This window comes from Chiroxiphia lanceolata, chromosome 8 (assembly GCF_009829145.1).
Source record: "Chiroxiphia lanceolata isolate bChiLan1 chromosome 8, bChiLan1.pri, whole genome shotgun sequence".
In the NCBI taxonomy this organism is placed as follows: Eukaryota; Metazoa; Chordata; class Aves; order Passeriformes; family Pipridae; genus Chiroxiphia; species Chiroxiphia lanceolata.
In genome coordinates this window covers 27739358-27759855 of record NC_045644.1, presented here as the reverse complement: position 1 = coordinate 27759855, position 20498 = coordinate 27739358, and the positions used below count along the sequence as shown (strand labels likewise).

The 20498-nt window shown below is 42.3% G+C and overlaps 1 protein-coding gene across 1 annotated transcript in view; it reads right to left on the bottom strand.

Annotated features, from left to right (window-relative positions):
• The window catches only part of CDHR1 (cadherin related family member 1), a 43746-nt gene extending 25311 nt beyond the window's left edge, over positions 1 to 18435 (bottom strand). The window contains exons 1-9 of the mRNA XM_032694959.1: positions 18251 to 18435; positions 17381 to 17476; positions 9032 to 9177; positions 8113 to 8163; positions 6715 to 6804; positions 6148 to 6234; positions 4334 to 4450; positions 2603 to 2746; positions 114 to 192 (exon numbers count right to left, since the gene is read on the bottom strand). Of these exons, the coding sequence (XP_032550850.1) occupies positions 114 to 192; positions 2603 to 2746; positions 4334 to 4450; positions 6148 to 6234; positions 6715 to 6804; positions 8113 to 8163; positions 9032 to 9177; positions 17381 to 17476; positions 18251 to 18347 (907 nt within the window). The 5' untranslated portion in view covers positions 18348 to 18435. The remainder of the gene's footprint in view (positions 1 to 113; positions 193 to 2602; positions 2747 to 4333; positions 4451 to 6147; positions 6235 to 6714; positions 6805 to 8112; positions 8164 to 9031; positions 9178 to 17380; positions 17477 to 18250) is intronic.
• Positions 18436 to 20498: the final 2063 nt, after the last annotated feature.

The window sequence follows — 20498 nt, the reverse complement described above, 5'->3', positions numbered from 1 at the left end:
ATTTCATGAGACTTCGTCTCAGTTTTATTAAGCTCTAGCATATCCTATTCTAATTTAATGTCAGATCTAGTTTTGAGTGCCCTTCAAATTTCATACATGACAAGTCTACTCACCGTTCACAATGCAGTAATGAATACTGTTAGGCTTTCCTCTGTCTCCATCAAGAGCAACAACAGTAAGGACCTCAGAGCCCTGGGGAGAAATGGGAGATCAGAGTCTGTGTGCTGAGAACAGAGCAGTGAAATTGCAATTGCATATTAATAAACTGAACTTCTGTAAGTCTTTCTGCAGTGAGATGCTGGGGGCAGAGTGGGTGCTTGTGCTGTATGGGGTGCGCAAAAAGGGCCATTGACTCCCACCCAAGTGCTTGGCTTTGCAGAGTGGTGTTTCTTGGACTAACTCTGCCTTGTTCCTACATCAACAGTTTAAGCTGTTTCCAGTGACTACTCCAGCTGTGAAACAGCTGCAGACCCCATGTGGCCACAGGGCTGGCTGATTGCAGGAGCAGTCAAAAGCCACAGCCAGGGACACCTGACTTGAACCACAGACTTGGGCAGGGGATTTGGAGTAACCCATCTGAAACCCAAGGTTTAGTTTGGGTCAATACCAAGATTCACTCTGGTCCCTACTCTGTAGGCTCCTGCATCACTGTGTGCCCTGTGGCCACACAGTCTGCTGAGACACAGCAGCTGCCAAGGAGTCATCAGGTCACTTTGGTTCTACTTAATTAAGTTCAGACAGGCAGCAAAAGCAAACAGAGTTTACAAAGCAACTTGGCCCACAGAACATTTAGGGCATAAAATTGTGATGAAAATGATGGTGATTTAACTGCCCTTAAACCTTCATTGCCATTCTCTCCACTCAAGTAATGTGGCCATGGGCCATACGTACAGAACTTGTGTACTGGGGACTGTTTGCTCATATGACTATTCCTATCAGCTCAGAGTGATGATGACTGTTACACTAAAATGCTCACCCAACTGGCAATGAGCTGTGCAATTCAGGCCTGTGAACTAAAGTGTTACTGTTTGGGGTTGCAAAAACAGGGGACACTGAAGTAACTGTCAGTTAATCACAAATGGCAACAAGGAACATTTTCATGACAACTCTTGAGTGAATTTTCCAAACGAGAGCAAGGTTTTGTTAGACCAACTGGAAATACAGAACTGTATTTATTATCATTTATGCTGGAAGCAGCAATAAAATCTGTCTACTGGGCAAAATACAGTGCAATTCCTTTGGAGGTGACAGAGTACTTGTAAATCCTGACAACTCCACCAAGGAGAAAAGAAGCAAGTTTACAAAATTAACACCAAATGTGCAAACACCACTAAAATCAACTATTGCCTTTCTCTCTGTGGAGTTCATTCTAATAGCAAAACCCACACTGGGAAGGACCGATTCATGCTCCCATCTTATATCATAATGGTGTAAGTTATGAGCTCAAGATGGATGTAATTAACATTTATTGACTCCCATTTCCACAGTAAACACTAACTCCTGTGTGCACCTGATAGTTATTTCAAGATCTATATGTAACTATGCAGAATAAATCGATATACATAATATCATTGATTCTAAACACCTGCAAAGTACACAAGCATTACTTCTCCGCCCTGCTGAAATGTAACAGCCTCTGCAGTGAACTGCAGTATATAGTCATGCAAGGACTGCAGTATACATTGGAGCTGAGGACAGAAAGTAAAGACATGATCATTCCTGAAACTCAAGGGAAGATCAGCTGAACAGTGTGCAATCACATCGTTAAACAGATCAATAGCCTAATGCTGGGTAATTTCATGGGTAGATACTGTTTCTTGTCCTATGTATGAGGGAAATTTTAATTAAATCTTATGTATCAGGGCAAAAGCTGATCCATACACAGCATCATATCACTGCTTAGATACAGAGAAAACTCATTAGTTTGCAGCTCCAAGCATAACATGTGGCTTAAAGTCCCCAGTTGTAACTGGTTCTCCTAAGTATATCCTTGCTTGCTTGATAATCTGGTGGATTTTAGGCCTGGGGGGACTTCCTGGCCTGTTCTGCCTAGCCAACCATCACTGATCAGAAAGCATCCTGCATTTTGCAGGTGTCAGGGTTGCTTCTCCCCAGGTGATGCCCCTGGGACAACATAGAGAGTCTGGGGTATTTGGTCATAAATTCTCCCCACATCTTACACAACCAATTGTTGGTACCAGAGTGATCACAGACAGAAAATATGAGCACTGTGAGACCACACAACACATGAAGGCTTCTAGCATGATGTGTTCAGGTGAGGTAACTGGCAACCTGCTTAAGCCTTCAGCCTCTGGAGGTCTGAGCTGTGGAAGAGCTCTTAGTCGTTGCCTGGGCTTAGACCAACATAAATGGACAGAATCCTTTCTGGCATTAATGAGAGCAGAGGGAAGCCTTGCATGGCAAATTCACAATAGATGTAAATAAAAACAAGTCTGAGATTTGGTCAGCTCATTTCACTCAGGAGTCAAATCAGAGTTAAGGTCCCATTTCCAATAAAACCCGTGCTAGAAACCATAGGGTCATCCTGACTGAGATGGGAAAGGCTACACTTGTTCTCCCACAGATGAAAACCAGCACTTACTGCGAGTGTATCCTCATAGACATATCCATAGTAGGGAGTCCCGATGAACATGGGAGGAGTGTCCTGAACATCTTCCACATTGATTGTAACTGTTGTTGTGGCTGAAAACACTTTGTTGTCTCCCCTGAGCTTCCCACCACCATCCTAGAAGAGAAGTCATCATCAGGTGCCTCTGCAAATGTCTGCAAATCAGCTTATGCCATTGCATGGACCTCATGACTCTTCAGAAGCACAGTTCCAGGAATCTTTCTCTCAACACATCAATTAATCTGTGCTGCCGTATTCCCTTCTCTTTCCTCTTTGTCCTGCTCCTTCTCTGATTAGGGAGACAGTTTGCAGTGTCCCATAAGTAATTTCTTATATTAAAAGTGGTTGGGTCAAAATATACAGTCATCCATGATATTTTATTAACAAAACAGGGGATAGGGAATTCAAATTTTTTGATGGGAAAAAAAGAATGCTAGAAACCGACACTAAAAGTTAGCAACTAAGGTCTACAGCTTTTCATCCCATATATTGTCTTGTCATAAACACAGGACAATGCACAGTAGCTAGGTAGTGCATTTTCTAGGGGGAAATAAACAGTGCACATGCTCAAAGTCTCTTAGGGATTCTTATGTGATAAAGTGAAAGAACAGAGGAGCTGTGCAGCCAAGAACTGTGAGACAGTCACAGTGTATAAACAGTCTGTGGGGACTTGGCTACAGTCAACTCTGCATGACTGATACAGCAGAGCCAATTAGGAAGATGACTCGCAATTTCAGAAGCTTGTAACACCCTCAGTCTCAGAGCACCAGGTGGAGGTCAGTGGTCATGCTGGTGTGTGAGAGCGAGAATTGTTCAACATGTCTGCTGCACCAATTCTAAAAATTCCATTTTTTGGAAGAGATACGCTCCTTTTTTTTCCTCCTTACTGCCCCAAAGGCAGCATTTAAGGCAAATTTTGTTACTTCTCCTCAAACAAACCTTGGCTAAATAAATACATAAAAAGGTTCACACATTTTTCATAAAATATGAGAAACTTGTAAGTAACAGCAAAATTGTCCTCTTTGAACCCATGTGAGTCTATCTGTGTGACAGGTCCCCACAGGATCCTGAAAGACTTTACTTCAGAATCTATAAACTTTCAATGCCTGTTATGAATCCTCTGTCACAGGCACAGCACTGCTGGGAATGACAGTGGCAAGGGGGGATGTGCAGCAGGATTTGAATAAGCTGCTGCCATGAGGTAAAAGAGAAGTTAAAGAAAGAAACACCCACAGATATTTCCAGAAAAGAAGTCCATAATTTGTGCTGTGCTGGGTCCAGCTGTGCCCTGTGTCTTATTGTGGGTAATGACTGTGACCTGCACTGTCTGCCTGCTGGGAGTTTGTCCTTGTGATGGTAGGGCTGTGCCCTGGGAGCATGAGGGAGCCTGAGCGTTTGCCTGCACTCAAAGCCTGCTGCTTCTTGAAGCCAGGGCTGCTCACACCAACCCCTCACTTCTAGGTGACTCTCAAAACACAGATGACATGAATGATATGTGGGAAATCCAATCCCAAATCCTCCAGATGTTGTTCAGCAGCAGACACCAGTTACCTCCTTCACTTTTCCATGTTACCCCCCACACCTCCAGGGGTTACACAGGGAGTAACTCTGCTCCCTCAACGTACAACACTCGTATTTGAATTAATCAGTCCTACTCAAACACAACACCCCACCCTCCTCTAGTTTCAGATAAAAGCCTTATACCTTGGCTACGACGACAACAAAATGCGTTCTTGATTTCTCATAGTCCAGCGTGACCCCTGTTTTGATGCGCAGCACTCCACTGTGACGGTCTATAGTAAACTTGTTAGCGTGGATGTTCTAGAAGAAAAGGAAAGAAGAAACGGCAAGAGATTACAGGTATGGAAATAAGATTGCCATAGGGATTTGTCTTTTATTTCATCTGCTAAGGGAGAAGACTAGAATAATTATATGGTTTGGGTGAATAATGTATTTGATGAATTTCACCTCTGTGTGTTTATGAACAATTCATGAACCGACCACGAGTCTCTCATTATTCAGAATAAATCAGTTACCTCAAATGTAGATATTTTTAATCTTTTAGTATTTCACTTTGAAATTTTAAACTTTGGTTAACGGAGTTCATTGCATGGAGAGAGGTAAGGAGGTTGAACAGAAAAAAAGATGAGGGGAAAAGGAAGAAGAACAAAAGGTGTTACCCCTTAGTGTTTCAAAGTTCTATAATATTAAAAAAAAAAGGCAGAAGGGTTGCATGTATAGATTATTGTCAATATAGTGGTGTTTTGGTGGTTTTTTGCGATATACAAGCAAAGTCTAAAAGACATCTGATATTCAAAGAGGCCTAAAAAATACCTCCCTCCTTTCTTCTGAACTGGAGATATCCATACTTGTTCTGGTATATATACATAGTGGCCACTGTCACATAATCTTGGCCATTTCAGTAGACACCATCCACCCACACCAAACTTGGGGAGAGGTTTTTTTCTGTGCAACTTGAGAATTCTCAGAGACTGCACCAAAAGATGTTTTTTCAACAAATACACATATTTAGTATCCTTTTCACCACACAAATATGTAAACTAGACATGGAAGTTTGAAATTGCTGTTCCTTGGTTTGTAGTCTATCAGCCCACTGGAAAAAGCTCTATGCGAAACTGAATCCTGCACAGACTGTATTTTAAATGGATCATAATTTGTGAAATCAAAGCTAAATTTCAACAAGGTACTCAAGGTGTTCTTTCACAGTATACCCAAGCTCTTAACAGGATTAGCTTTAGTGCTATGTAAATATCTTCTAACTTACTTCTGTATTTGTGTCCAAATTAAATATTAAAACAAATTTACTTTGGGTTTGTTGTTGTGTTTTTGTTTTTTTTTTTTTTTTTTCTGTTGACTCTTGAATAAGGGGAACTGTAGCTAATTTGATTGAAGCTTGTAGGAAGAAGGAATATTAAGGCTATAATGCAAAAAGTTGCCCTTTTGGAATTCAGATCTGTAATACAAAAATTCAGCTTTAAATACAGAGCTCTTTCAATTCTTCAGCAGTGGGCAATGACTTAAAGCTGGTGTCAGGCAGTCCCAGCTTTATCAGTGAGAGTACTTAGTACCTCATATTCACACTGGGATCCAGGTATCAATTATGCACCAGACTATTACACTAAAAGGCATATTTGGGTTTCCAGTGCGTTTTGCTTTCTAAAGAAAGGCATTTCATGCTTTAGAAATCCCATAAGCATACAAAATTACTAGCTGATCTTGCTCTCCTTGTCACTCCAAAGGAAGGGCCCTGCCATGAGGAGTCCTGCTGGCAAGCACAGGAGTGTCGGTGGCAACGCCGGCTCCCCCTCCTGCCTGCTGGACTGCCCTTGGCTGCTTGCAGTCAAACCACATACGTTTTGTCAATGCATGTTTTCTTCTGCACAGGACAAAATTGGTCCAATAAGCACCGGGACAGGCCCCACCCTCAAAATCCGTTTTTAATCTGCTTTCTGAGATCTCAGTAAATAAGATTTTTGAAGGTACAGACGATACCTTACCTGCAAGAAGTAGGTGATACTTCCTCCAGAACCCGTGTCTTTGTCTATTGCCTCAATCTTAAAGATACTGCTGCTGGAGGGAGTGTTCTGTGACCAGAAAGAGTTACCAGTGACACAGAAGTAGAAAACAAGATGAGTTAGAAGAAGTGAAAAATGAGCATGCAAGGAGACAGAAAAAGAGTGTGATGGTAGAAAGAACATAAGAGCACTGAGGGAAACAAAGAGCAGAAAGGAAAGAGGGAAGAGGTGGAGAAGTAGAAGCAAGAAATACTTTGTGGAATAAAAATAACAGAAAATCTTATCTAAGACAGAGTGTATCCTATTCCCATTGTAGTCCACTCTAAAATTTCTCAGTGACTCATATCTTGGACCTTACTCCAAAACCAGCACACTTTAAGTACCTACAGACTTATTCCCTAAGTTTGAAGTGAATATTAAATATCTACCCTAACCCTAAACCAAAAGTATGCAAGTTAGTCCTGCACATCTTGTTTTGCTGAAAACATACTAGCCCCTCTTTACATCCTATAGAAATACACTTCCATTATACAAAGGAACTTCACCAACCTCTGGGACTCCGACTATGTAAGGTGTATTGATGAACTCTGGGCTCTCATCATTAGCATCCATTACAAGGATCCTGACTTTTTCAGAAACCTGGAGTAGAATATAAAGAACACATTTATGACTCAAGCTGTTTTTCAACATGTACCCATTTATTTGCCTGCTAAGCTGTAGTCAAAGGCAATGACAAACTGTGTTGCAATAGAACATCTGTGCACTACCAAGACTGAGTACATGTAAAAGACTACAGAAAATACCTCCAAACTAAAGAATAAGCCTCAGAGTATTTTATAAATTACAGATTGGGTCTGATTTTCAAGGGTTTTTTTATTTCTTTATGGCATTCAAGATACCATGACACATTTTATGGTATACATAAATGACTGTAAAAGTTGATACTTGAAAGCTAAGAGCATTCATTTGTGCCTTGTTTGATATCATGATATTAGGTTAAGTGAATGCATAATCCGGATGTACAAATACATGCTACTAATATGTAACAATCCATTTTAAACAAAACATATGTTTTTCCTGTAAAAATTCAGAAGCAAATGTATTTGACCAATAAAGCTTCCTAGTTATTTGCAAGTAGACATGTGGATGCAATTCCATTATTTCCTATTTACCGAGGTTGCCAGGGCAGTTTTGCCTGTAAAATGCTGGCACCTCCCAAACATTTCTCGCAGTAATCTCAATTAATTTGTTTGAGATGAGGAGGGGTTCTAAAGTTATCCAGTCTTATGGATAATAAGAAGGTCCTGCTTTTGTGGCACCTCTAGTAATGAAGCCCATGTCCTCCTATTGGCAGACTACTATCCTGACTGTAACAGCATCAGTCCACAAATTGAAAATACCAAAAAAATTTGTGGAAGTAGGAATGGATGCTTGTGCAATGCCTCAGATAAGTCCCCAATGATTAGATGTGATCAAAGCTTTATCCAGCAGCAGACAAGGAAACTCCCACCACCTTAGCCTAAGCAAATCTTCTTAATGTCATGCTAGAGAAACACTGTGGGGGTGGAGGGACAGTCAGTTCTTGGGTCCCCAGCACTAGTCCCTATAATATCATGCATTTCTCCAAAAAGCCTACGGATCTTTCTTAGGCATGAATCCTACTGCAGTGACAGTGAGACCTCACAGGAAGCTGTCGCAATTCTGCAGTAATTCTGCAGGCCACTAAGTTCATCTTTCAGCTCACACCACATTGTAATTATTCTCAAATAGCTGAGCAAGGAGATGGAGGGACACTTCAGTTACTGTGAGTTCAGTGGCTCTTGGAACAGGAAGTAAAACTGTAATGAGATTATGTTTTCTGATAAAATGAAATAGTCCCTGCAAGGTAATTTAATAAGAGGAGGTACGTGGGGACAGAGTTTGACAAGCTACAGCATAAATACTTACTGTACTCAGGCCATCTGAAATACTGACAATAACTTCAATCTCATCTTCCTTCTGTAAATCAAGAAAGTTCCTTTGTTAGAGAGATGGTGTTTGCCCTGATTGTAAAAGGGACTGCAGATTTAAATGTGTCTAGGCAAGTAGATGATAGTAGCAACTAATCCCACAAAGCAATCACAGCACAGGCTAGGAAGACCCCTCAGAAGCTCCACCTATGGGCTCCTTGGATTTTCTGTGGCTACTGTCCCAGAATGTGGCCTGTTGTCACACAACAGATCTGGGAACCCCTGTTGTTCTGTAAAGTGCTAATGAAAATCTTTCATCTTTTCCAAGAAACATTCCCTTAAAAAGGCATGGTTGGTTCAAAATTTTTCTGTCTCAGTATGCAGTATTTTGAAGGGTTTACCAGGTACTGTGTACCTTTCTCTGTGAAGGAGATGTGAAGGATTCAATGCCTGTGTTCCCAGAATAAGGCTGCCTTTAGGCCACAATTGCTGGGAACATCTTTAACCCACATGGTTACATAGATTAAAGGGCTGTGATGAACCAGAGAAGTGTCCTGGAACACTGCTTACACAAATCTCTACTTCTTCCAAATGACAGGAAAGTCCTCTGTCTGAGGATTTGAGGACTGTAACTGCCCCTAAGCTCTTGATGGGGTGTGGGTAGGAGAAGATAGAAATAAAGAATAAACTTCTCTTTTGACAAAAGCTGGACAGACAGCGGCTGAAAAATTTGATAGCAGTGTTAGTGGTACAAGTCAACTGGAAAACTATGGGATGAGTGAAGTATCATGTCTTAGAATTGCAAAGTGTATTACATGATTCAGGGGAAATAAGCTGGCATTGTCCCTCAAAGCCACAGATCAAATTAAACTGAGGAAAACTCTACAAAAACCTAGAGTGGTGCCATTTGACTGTACCTCTCTGTCAAGCTCCTCGATCAGCGTAACATTTCCAAGGTTATTGTCAACAGAAAAGTAGCGTCTTGATCCAGCTTCATAGGTCAGGTCATATGTCACGGGATCCCCTTCTGGATCAGTTCCATTCAGAGTGTACACATGGGTACCTGAAAAATTGACATTCAACAGCATTGCCCTGTGGTTACTTCAGTCAGTGAATATTTCACTAGTCTGCTCCTTAGGAATTTATCTACCCCATGGCAGGCAAAAATTTTGCGAATCAAATCCACCTACTGGGAAGTATGGATAAGCAGACAGTTCAATAGTCCTGATGACCACCTTTTAGCCAACTGATTAAATCAAATTTATGAGTGCTGGTTTCTGTCCCTTCAGATCCTTTCCTGTGGAACTGAACCTACGTAATACTGCTCAAAAACAAGTGTTTAAATAGGTGACAAGCTCTTGACTAACTCTTGGCCCAAGTGAGCCAAAGTGATGCTGTTGTACAACTGGGTGACAATCTCAGCAGTACCAAAAGGCCGTCACAGATCTCTGCTCTGTGGGAACAAGAGAACTGCAAACTAGCAGGCAGAGAATCTGGCAAATGAAGGGAGTGCTCCTGCAGGACTTGATCCAAGCTCTGGAACTCAGGAGGTGCAAAGACATTTTCAGACTTTCCCACTTTCAGAACTAATAGATGCAAAACTCTTCTTTCCTACTTCACTCCCCCTCATTAGCTTTCTCTTATTAAATTCTCTACTTGACACACCCACTCATGCTCATACCAACGAAAAGGTTTTTCAGCTCATCAATGTACTTCCTTCACAACCTGGGGGTAGAGATTGTTATTTCTATTTCTGGGGGAGTTATAACACTCATGTTTTCAAAACATGGTAAGGGTGTTTATTAGTATTATTATTTTTTTTTTAAATTCCATGTCTGTCATCCTCCTGTGCATTAATACCTTCATTCAAATATTTCAAGCACTTTACAAATACCAGTTAACTAAACCTGAAATATAAACCACTGTTGTTTCCTTCCAATCCACTGTGCCTTGGGTAAATTACCTGAGATATTCAAGTGGTAGAGGTTAAGCACACAAACTGTGCTTTACATCTAACAAAGTCCTCTGCACTGGAAATACTGTAGCCAGGTGACTCACTGGTTAGCAGTGGGTTTTGTTCATGCATGCAAATCAAATATATGATGGAAAGATCCCTTCTAAGAAAATCAGCATAAAGCTAAGGAAGAATACTTTAAAGGGAACCCAGAAGACTCCAGTTTTAAACTGCTCTGGCCCTGAGTTTCAGAGGTTTTTAATTCTATACTCAAAAATCACAATCTTTTTCTCGTCTCCTCTCTGCAGTGGCAGTGAGGTTTTCCCCTGACCTGATCCACAAGCTTCTGTTTAACTCTAGGGCTTTGGCTGATGTTGTGCTGATAGCACTCACAGGTCAGCTTCTCAAATGTTTCTTCAGTTTTGCAAGGCAACCTTTCAGATCTCATTTGCTTATTCCTTGGCATGCAAACTGTGAAGCTGCTCGGTGCTTAATGGACATGCAACATCCAGGAATGAGTGGTGATATTTAGAAAACATGGCTGTCTTCTTGGCATAGCAAGAGATTATGCCAAGCCATGTGGAATCTGGTCTCACTTATGAGCAAACTCTCTTATGATAATTACCAGGGCAATATTTGGGCAACTTTGTATAGAAAAATGTTCACATTGCAAATATCAGTGAGCCCACAGGAGCACAAACAACAGATCCTGTTACGAGCTGGTTCAGCCAGCCAACAAATAGCCAAGACTTGCAAAAGAAGTTCACAAAACTACAAAACACTTTCTACATTTTTCTTTCACTTTTCTCACAAAACAGAGTAGAAAATAACAACACACTCTAAGTGTGATCTCTGAAAATTATTAGGGAAACACAATGAGCAGTATGATGAGGCTTCTCTGACTGCAACAGCTGAACTGTGTAAGTACAAGGAAATGCAAAGAGAGCAATAAACTGGGGCTAATTTAAAATAGTGTCCTGAAAGGACACCTGCCTCCTGATATTGCTGTCTACATAAGAGACAGATATTTGAAGACTTCTGAAGGTTCTGCAACACCAGCATTGACTCATTTATTCTGGTTTTCCAAAAGCTTTGTCTTAATATCTCAGCTGGGGCCAAAGGGAGAATTCAGGTGTCCAACTGTCAGCACCTGAGTGACACTGTTATCAATACACTGCTTTTCTGCAGCCTTTTTTGGTCATTAGTTGTTTCTACTTATTACTTGCCTTTCTGCCCTTCTTATTAGCTTTTCCTGTGCCTTTCATTCTACATACCTCTGCCTATCCTGCCTGTTTCTAGCTCACACAGTTGTCTGTGGTAGCTGCTGACCACTGCTCACTGTACAGTGGAAAAACAGGATGGACGTCACATCTGAGGTCTCTTGGAGCCTGTGAGTGAAGTCTGGTGCTGTGGCTGCCCTGAAATACCCATGCTGGTAGTACACCAACTATAGACCATTCCTCAGGGATTGCAGGGCTGGAGAAAAATAGACTCTGAAAGTTTATGTGAACACATTTGAACCGGGGCTTGTTCTTCCAGTCTCACAGTTTTCTTTCCTACATTTTCTATTAATTGTCTTATAAGCAAGACAGGATTTTTCTTGCTGTTAAATGTGAGAAAAAACATTAATATTGATACAGACTGAGATTACTGAGGTTTTTGAGCAAGTAATGAAGGACATCATTGATCTTTAAACTGGACCATTTGCTTTTTAGCTAAAGCTGATACTTCATTTTCCATAGTACAGAACACTTGTGTGCCTTTTCATTGTAGATCAAAATTTATTTCTAACTCATTATAATTCCTTATTTTTTCCAATTTGTAATTTCACTGCACAGTACTCTCCATATCATTAACACCCCCAGGAACACTTCTCAGCACAGTGTTAATGCCAATTAAAAATCTCTTCTCAGTATGCTGCCTCTACTTGCTGAAAAGGAAATAAATGAAAAAGACAGATAAAATCTAATCAGTGAATACCATGTAAACAGCCTCTCCGTGTCAGAAACATATGGGAACAGAAAAGTCTTTACCGGGGATGTGGCAAATGCCATGTAAGGGCCCCAGCTGGAAGAGCAGGATGGTCTGAGTACCCAGGGGATGATGCAGCAGGCTGAGAGAGGGGAGTCCTGGGGAGCTACTCACTGCTTCCTGCTATGGCTGCTTCCCAGGAGCAATGCCAGGCTTTCACTCTGTTTTCCTATTCCATCTTAAAAAGTCATTTGCTCTCTGCTCCTGCCACTCGGGCTAAATGGCTGTCCCATAATGCCATTGCTCCATTTTACTTCAATTCTGACTCAAATTTAATCACAGCCAGCCTCTGCCCACAAGCTCTGGGGCTGGTTTTACCCTCTCACTGAATACACACTCTCTCTTTCTTGCTGTGCAACACTCAGCAATCAAATCCCCCCCATCAATTAAACAAGCCAAGCACATTTTGGACTCATGCTTAGTCCTGCCATTGTCCTTGCCACCACAGCTGACATCTGTTAACAAGATGCTGAGAGGGATATCCATGGTCATGTTCCCAGGACAGGATACCTCTGTTCCCAATGTCACAGCAAATACCATCTTGCCTGGGGTCACATGCCTGCTCTCCACCTGCCCTAGCCAAGGGTCATTTCCCTATCAAGAAAGGAAGTGGACAGTTAACACAAAGCCTACAGATGGCTATTTTACACTCCAAGCTCACCCCAAGAAAAGAGGAGCACAGGTTCCTGGAGGACATGGACCACACACTATGGGTACTTCAAAAATGCCTCCTTTCTCATTCACTGCCAGCTACTGCTCCTTCTGGAGCATACCCAGGCAACTCCTGCTCCCTCCCTCCCTGCACCCTGGTGAGCCAGCTGGCTGGCAAAGCAGGGACATGGCCAGGATCAGCAGCTCAAAAGCCACAGCTGGTATAGCAGCAGCTGAAACAAGCCTTGCAGCTGCAAGGGCCTGCCATGGGGAGAGGGAATATTGCAGCAAACACTCAGCCTGGGGCCCGAAACTTCACCCCACAGACAACAACAAAGTGTCCCTGCAGCACCCACAGCAACCAACTCCAAGAAGTCAATTTTCTGATGTATCTGCAGTTTGTCTCAGAAGACTTAAAACAAAATCGGAGGCTGTAACACCCGCAAGTCCTCATCACATCTCTGTGCAGTGCTCAGCTTTGTGGGGGGCCTCGCTCTGTGCACTGCTTGCTTTGCTGCACTGGTGCAGAAGGCAGGCTGTGCCTAACACTTCTGTTCTGGTAGCCTCCCAGATTTCCTAGGAGTGGATCAGGGGGATAAAAACAAGGAAGGAATGGCAGATTGGACAAGGGGACCTCTACACAGTGAGTTGTGACTGACGTGAAGAAATGAGATCAGGAGCATGTAGGAACAGGGTAGGTTTGAAGGATGGATGGAACTGAGGGGGTCAATCAGCCAGTGATAGGTGGCTGGCAGCTGTAGCTTTGATCAAAGAATTGCCACTGCAAACTGGCTTTTAATGGGGGGGGGGGCAGTGCTCATTTTGGGGGCAAGGGTAAAAACAGAAAGGAAAATTCAAGGATAAGAGGCCTGCAGAAATCTCCAGAGCACTGATAATGGTTGGGCTTTGAGAGAGTAATGAACTTAGGCCTTCTGAGTATGCTTCAATCCCCTGCCCTGCAGCTGTTCCCAACCCCACGCTGTCCCCACAATGAGGTCTTACAGGGATTAAGAGGTAAGATGAAACAAACAACCTGAAATAGCATCCCGCTCATGGCTTAAGACTTTAATTAGGAGCACACGCATTTTGCATGTACACAGGCAACTCTCCGCAAAGAGCTAATTACCCACCTGCCCTGCCAAACAGCCACAAACTACAACTGCTATTGCAGTTCATAACTTTTCCAATTCTTCTTAAGTCTGGCACTGAAAGGGGCTGCTGTCCTGGCCCTTGTTACCTTAAGGGATCTCATGCTCTGCAGCAATAAATAGCACCTGGAAATTTGCAAATACTTTCAAGCATTCACACAGAAATAGTATTTGCTGGTTTTATGATAACATGGTACAATATATGCAACTTGGTAGACAAGTATCAACTCTCTGTAAATAGTTGATACTATTTAAAGTATCAAGGGAAAAGAAGGTCAAGTTAGGGATGATATGAGCATGGTAATGAATTTGATGTGTCCATGCAGCTACAGCACTGCAATTTCTTTTTCTACAGTCACACAGAGAATCCATTGTCTCCTTTCAGTGTTCCAAAATGTTGCATGTCCCTTGCCTACAGATGCCTGGGAATATAACTAACACATACCACTTTGCCAACTGCTTGCAATGTCAGCAGGGCCAAAGACTGTAAAATTTCTGGAGGTTCATTAAAGCTGCTGTCCATGGCATTGCTCAGATCAGACAACAGCTGCTGCCAAGAAAAGCATCCTGCCCATAACTCCAATTTTTATGTAAGGACAGGGAAGACCTAATAGCAACCTGCCCATTTTTGCAGAACATAAGCCCGAGTGAAGCCATCCAGAATCAAACATATGGAAGTTTTAATTCCCCTGTTTTGTCACTGATCATCCTGCTCAAAATGAAAGATGGCTCCTGGAGTGTGGATGCCTGGGACTACACATAGACATGGGAGCCCAGATTCCTTCTCCTTCTGGAGGAGATTGAGGCAGAGTGCTGAAGAACAACAGCCTCCTCTTCAGTGCAATACCCTTCTCTGGGGCCACAGAAAAGGGCCAGCCTGGTAGACATTTAGCAGGGGCAATGTGCCCTCCCTGAGCCCTGGCACGAAGCTGGCTGTGGTCTCATGTGAACACTGGACTCTTGCCCTGTACAAAGCTGAATGCAAACTCAGCACTGCAGCACCAAAGTGTCAGTTCCATTTGTGCCCTCCTCTGGGAGCTTCTCTGCCAAAGCATTCCCGAGGAGTGGCTGCGCTGGCATGGGCAGCAGGTACCAGCAGCAGTTTGCATTAAGCAAACCCCAAGCAACCACACTCCCATGGAATATCCAAAAGTGCTTTCAAAAGAGAGGACTTTGCAGTACTCATAGCTGTTTGGCAAGGTGTTCTGGGAATTAGCCCAAGGAAGCACTGGCAGCTGCGTGGCAAAGCAACCACACTTGAACTTCTCAAAAATAAGGCCTTATCTCCCTTTTCCAAGGGTTTCTACAGGCCCTTTGGAGCTTTCAGCAAGAAGCTGCTTCTCTCTTGTTTTTTAAAGCACACTTATACATCAAATTAGAAGTACAAGCCAGCCAATTTAAACACATGTAAACACATTCTGGATGAAGCCAGCAGGCATGATGCACAGCAGGACTGAAGACAGAGCAGCTTGAGCTTTATCACTGCTGCAACCAAAGCACAAACTCTTCAGGGACGTCTATATACCCAGTCTAGTTGCTAACATTACAAAAGCACATGCAGAAGCCCATCAGGTATTCTTCATTATTCTTACTCGGGCTAGTTACAGGAGCACTAACACGGCTCTGATCTCTCACACTGCTGTTTTCTATCGAGGCATGCACCCTCTCCTTTTTTGGCTGCTGGAGCCCCCAGTGCTGGAGCAGTGGGTGGAAATTAGTGCTGTACTTAGCTGCTGCAGGGAGTGCTGTCATCTGAGAGACCATGTGGCGCTGCAGTCCTGACAGGAAGGACATTTTGACTGTGTTGTGGCTCTGTGCCATCTTTAGCTCCCCATCCCCATGCAGGTGGCTGAAGGCTCCCAGTGGTGGCAGGGAGAGGCTGATGCTCTGTAAATGTCTGTGAGCTGGCACCACATCAGGGAGTGGGAGTTTGATGGCAAGCAAGTTGCACTGCCTGCGGTTTCAGTGGTGGAGTTGGCAAGCACCACCCCAAACAAACTGAGCTGGGGTCCCATTTTGTGGCTGTCTGGCATTACAAGCCTCAGCTATGCTTAGACAAGTGATTCCACTGGCTAATCTTACTCCAGAAATCAGCGGAACTGTAGGGATTGCCAAGACTGAGCAAGTGTAGTTTCCATGTGAATCCAGGCAGAAGTACAGCAAAAAAATGCAGCTCCTTGATCTGCCTTTGGCTCTTACAAGTGCCACTACATTACTGTTGGCCTTCAGCTGAGGTTTCCACTTGAGCCTGAATAAGCAATAGCAAATTCCTGCTGCATCATAAGCAAGCTCTTTTTAAGTTCATCAGCAAGATGTGTCACTTCTATGCTACATGCTGCCTTCTCTCCCTCCTCTTCTCAAGCTGAGCAGGTAAAGGAGAATTCCCAATCACCCTCTCCACATGCTGTAGAAGGCCCAGCACGGTTCTTGTCTGGCATTGACATCACTGGGTCAGAAATGGAGACTTTGAGCAAACCCAGGCAGCTGCTTCCCAAAGCAGTGAGTGACCTTGGTTTTGTTTAGAAAGGCGTGGGTGGCAGTGTCAGCCTTCCACAGGAGGCTGTGCCCTCTGATCCCTCCTTCATCCTCACCTCCCCAGGCTGCCTAAGCCCTGGGAGCACTCCCTATGGAGCCATCTCTCTCCTCTATGCATGAGGCAGCTAGTAAAGGGCTCCTCTGGTACTCAGTTTGCAATAACTAAATATTTTTCTGATTTAGCCTGTAGAAGCTCCAAAGAAACAGTCGAAAATTCTAAACAAAGCCTCAATGCAAAGTTTGAAGAAAAGGTGGTGTTCACCATTGTAATATATTTTGCCCGTAATTTTTTAGATGTTAGGAAATTATTCTTCTCCCATGCAAAATAGGGATTATAAATCACCTTTTGTTCATATTTTTTCTTAATGCAACTACAGTTTAAAGAAGATAGACCTGCATCAAACTGCTGAAATCTGAAAGCTGTATCAATTTTTGAATTTTCTCTAAAACAAAACTAAACCTTTTTAAAAACCATCAGTTGTTTAGACAAAGCAATTTTCACTGCAAGTGGAAACATTTTCTACCATTTGTACTGTAAACATGAAAAATTTGATAACTGTTTAAAGAAAATCGTGGCTCTTACTTTTCAGTGTACAGATTGCTTTTATCAAGGCTGATAAAATTACCAGCAACTAGGCTTTCTTCTGTAAGCATTTACAGGATTGGTAAGAAGCCTCTCACCACTGTGAATTTATTTCTGACCACAAAGGTCTGTGCTGTGAAGCTATGAATAGATTGGTGGACCAAAAAAGGGGAGCTAAAATTCACGTTTTAAATTGCAGCTACAATTCAAACATGTCATTTTAAATTGAGGCCAATTAGAATCTAGAGAGAAAACCATGTAGGATCACAGATTATAACAACAATCTACAACAAAATAGATATGTTAATCATAAGAGCAAGCAACTCCAGTTTCACAGTTTAAACATACTAATTTTAATACTGACCAACAGGTGTGTCCTCTGAAAGGCTGAGAAGTGCCATGTTCCCATTCGTGCTTCTGGCTCCATTATCAAAGAAATAGGGGGCATAATTTGCCTGAACTGCAATTAAAACAAAACAGAAGCCAAAGAAAAGCATTTTATAGGTGGCAGTTATTTGGCTGACTCAGTTAATTACTTGACCCTCAGTAAACATGAGCTGTTTTGGGAATACTGTGAGTGCATAACACATCCAGTTGCTGCAATGGACTCTCAGAACTGTATCTGTATGGATATTTTTACTTCTACATGCCACTGTGCCAGTATTCATATAGCAGGAAATAGAGAGCGTATGTTAAAAAAAAACCAAAACAAACAGAAATAAAACAAGTAGCAAGATCTCTCTAAAAAGTCTCAACCACTTCCAGACAGCTTCACTGAAAAATGAACCTTTTCAGCTTGTTATGACTGCACACCTCTCCCCTACTCTATACATACAAGTCTGAAACTCTCTGGTGCTTTGGTACCTTAGCCAGTATTTTTACCCAGTGTTCTAAGCACATTCTGTCTTAAAATTATGCCTACTATTGCATGAGCAATTAGCCATAATTAAACAGTTACTTACTTGCTGCCAGACAACAGCAAAGTTAAAAAAAAAAAAACAAGAAACAACAAATTAGTTGTCATTCTACTGACTGACTGTTAGAGATTCAAAATAGCCCATTTGAAACAAAACTCCAAATATATAAACACAGAGGGTAACATTTGCACAGGGATCAGTTGCCAAGGAAAATATTTCAGGACAAGGTTACCACATCAGTAAGGATTACTACAGGATTTAAGGTTATGTTTGTATTCTCCTATATTTTTACTTAACAAACTGATTATTGTACTCACCCAGGCAAACATGCACCAAACTGAGAAATAAGGAGGGGTTGAAATGCCTTACATACTTCATCCCACTGAAAAAAAGAGCCAATTTCTTCTCTGTCATAGGGGCTTGGGTTTTTTTTTCTCTCTGAAATGTCCAGGAAAGTGTCCTTCAGACTGATGTAGTACAGAAATGTGCAAGCGGCAGTAACAGATGCTAAGATGTTAAGCGGATGACACGTCTTAATTTCTGAGGAATTTAAAGAAGCTCCTTCCTACCACCTAATTAGACCAATTACTTTGCAGGGAGCTGTGGGACTCATCTCTGAGACAAGATTTGGAGGAATCAGTGTAACTCTCATAGGTTCTGCTGTTAGTACTGTATTTGTGCTGACCAAACACAGAAGTCAGAGAGAAGGTAAAGTAGAAATTTGTTTTCTTTCTAAACTCTGTCTTTAATTGTCTAAGCCAATCCTCTATTTTTGAGAGCTAAAAGAGGATTCTTTTTATTTTAGCTGTGGCAATCTTGAGAAACTACAAAGAAAGAAAATCTAATATTAGCAACAAACAGTAGACACGGTTGTTACCACTTTAAAGAAAACAATTACATTTATGATAGCAAAAAACCTCCAAAGACAACATTGCATAAATTGCAATTAAAAATGCAGAAATCAAAATGTTTTTCTCATGAGCTGGCCTGATCATTTAATTCTTAAACTGCATGAATTGCTGAAAGCACCTCTTACTTTCAGCAGGCAATTTTTAATCAGTATACTGAAAAGTGTGTTTAAACATAACACATCAGAAAAGTTAACAAAGTAGCTTTTTTTCATTGCTTGTTTTGGCATATAAAAGGTGTTTACAATAACTTAAAATATACATCATCCGATATATTATAGGTTTAAAAATCAGCTAGTTTGGGAAGGTGTTCACAGATAAACTGCTTAAAAGGAGCTCCATTGTGGAAATACATAGCTCCTAAGCAAGTATATGTTTACATCATGGCTTAGCTGTTTAAACTTGACCTGCAGTAAAGCACTTGTCCTTTAAGGATGTGTTGATGGAGTTTTCTGGTTTTTTTAATTAACAGCCAGCCCAGTAGAAACGTCTAAGAAATTAATTAGCCAGAGAGTTCCCCATTGCAATGCTTTAGAATGTGGCAGAAGGTGCACACCCTGCCTGGCAGTGGCCCTTGGCACTGGAGCGGAGGGAGTAGCTGCTGGTGCCCTGCAGCCTGTCCCCACACCCTGGGAGACAACCCCACACAGAATCTCCCCTCCCAGCCTGTGGGGTGCAGAGGGGAAGGTGGGCAGCACTGCAGTGATAGCTTTCATCACACACGGAGGGAAGGGACAGGCTGGGCAGTTCCCATATATCTGTCCTACAGAGGGAGCTGGCAGTCAGATCCTGTCACACATTCGCAGTGTACCTTACCCTTGGCCTTTGCAGGGGGAACAAACGGTGGAGGAGGCCATGGGAGAGGCCTTTGTGTAGTGTTGTGATGCTCCTGTGCTGTGGGCAGGGCATGTCTGCACATACAGATCCCCACGGATCTACAGTGCTGCCAGAAGGACACCTCTGCCTGCAGAACAAATCAGCTGTAAGGCTCCCACAAGGGGAAAAGTAAAACACTTGAGCCAATATTAACAAAACTTGCCACCCATAACAGAACTTGCCAGAGAATGGTACAGGGAGCAAAAGACCAAAAAGGCTCCAAACGAATCAGACAAAATAATGAAGGTTATGTTAATTCATAACTAGCAAATGTGATGATACAGGTGCAAACCCTGGCTCAGCAAGGCACTACATTACCCCCTGCCAGAAGCTCTTTGTCATCGTGAATGAGATGGCACCTTTGATGTGACTCTGTATGACTCTTCCTGTAGAGCAGTATTTGCAAAAGCTCTATGTTGAACCAATGTGTGACTGCAGCAGTAGCCTGTAAAGCTGAGGGAAACCTGCAGCCGGCAACTAAGAAAAACAAATGTATTTTTAGTGCATTTAAATTCATGATATGGGAATCCAAAGCTGAAAACTGTGTGGGAGGAGATACACATTTAGAAGATAGATATAAGTTTAGTCTCTGTTACAGATTTAATCATGCCACCTCTGTCAAAAGTAGTATTAAACCACTGATAAAATCACAGAAATGCACCTGCATGGTGCCCAAAAGAAAACATAAATAGCACCTGAATGTCCTCTCAGCTGCCTCCTCAATCCACAACTAACAACATGCTGTTTTTCTACAGAGTATTTTCCTAGAATAAGTGATGGA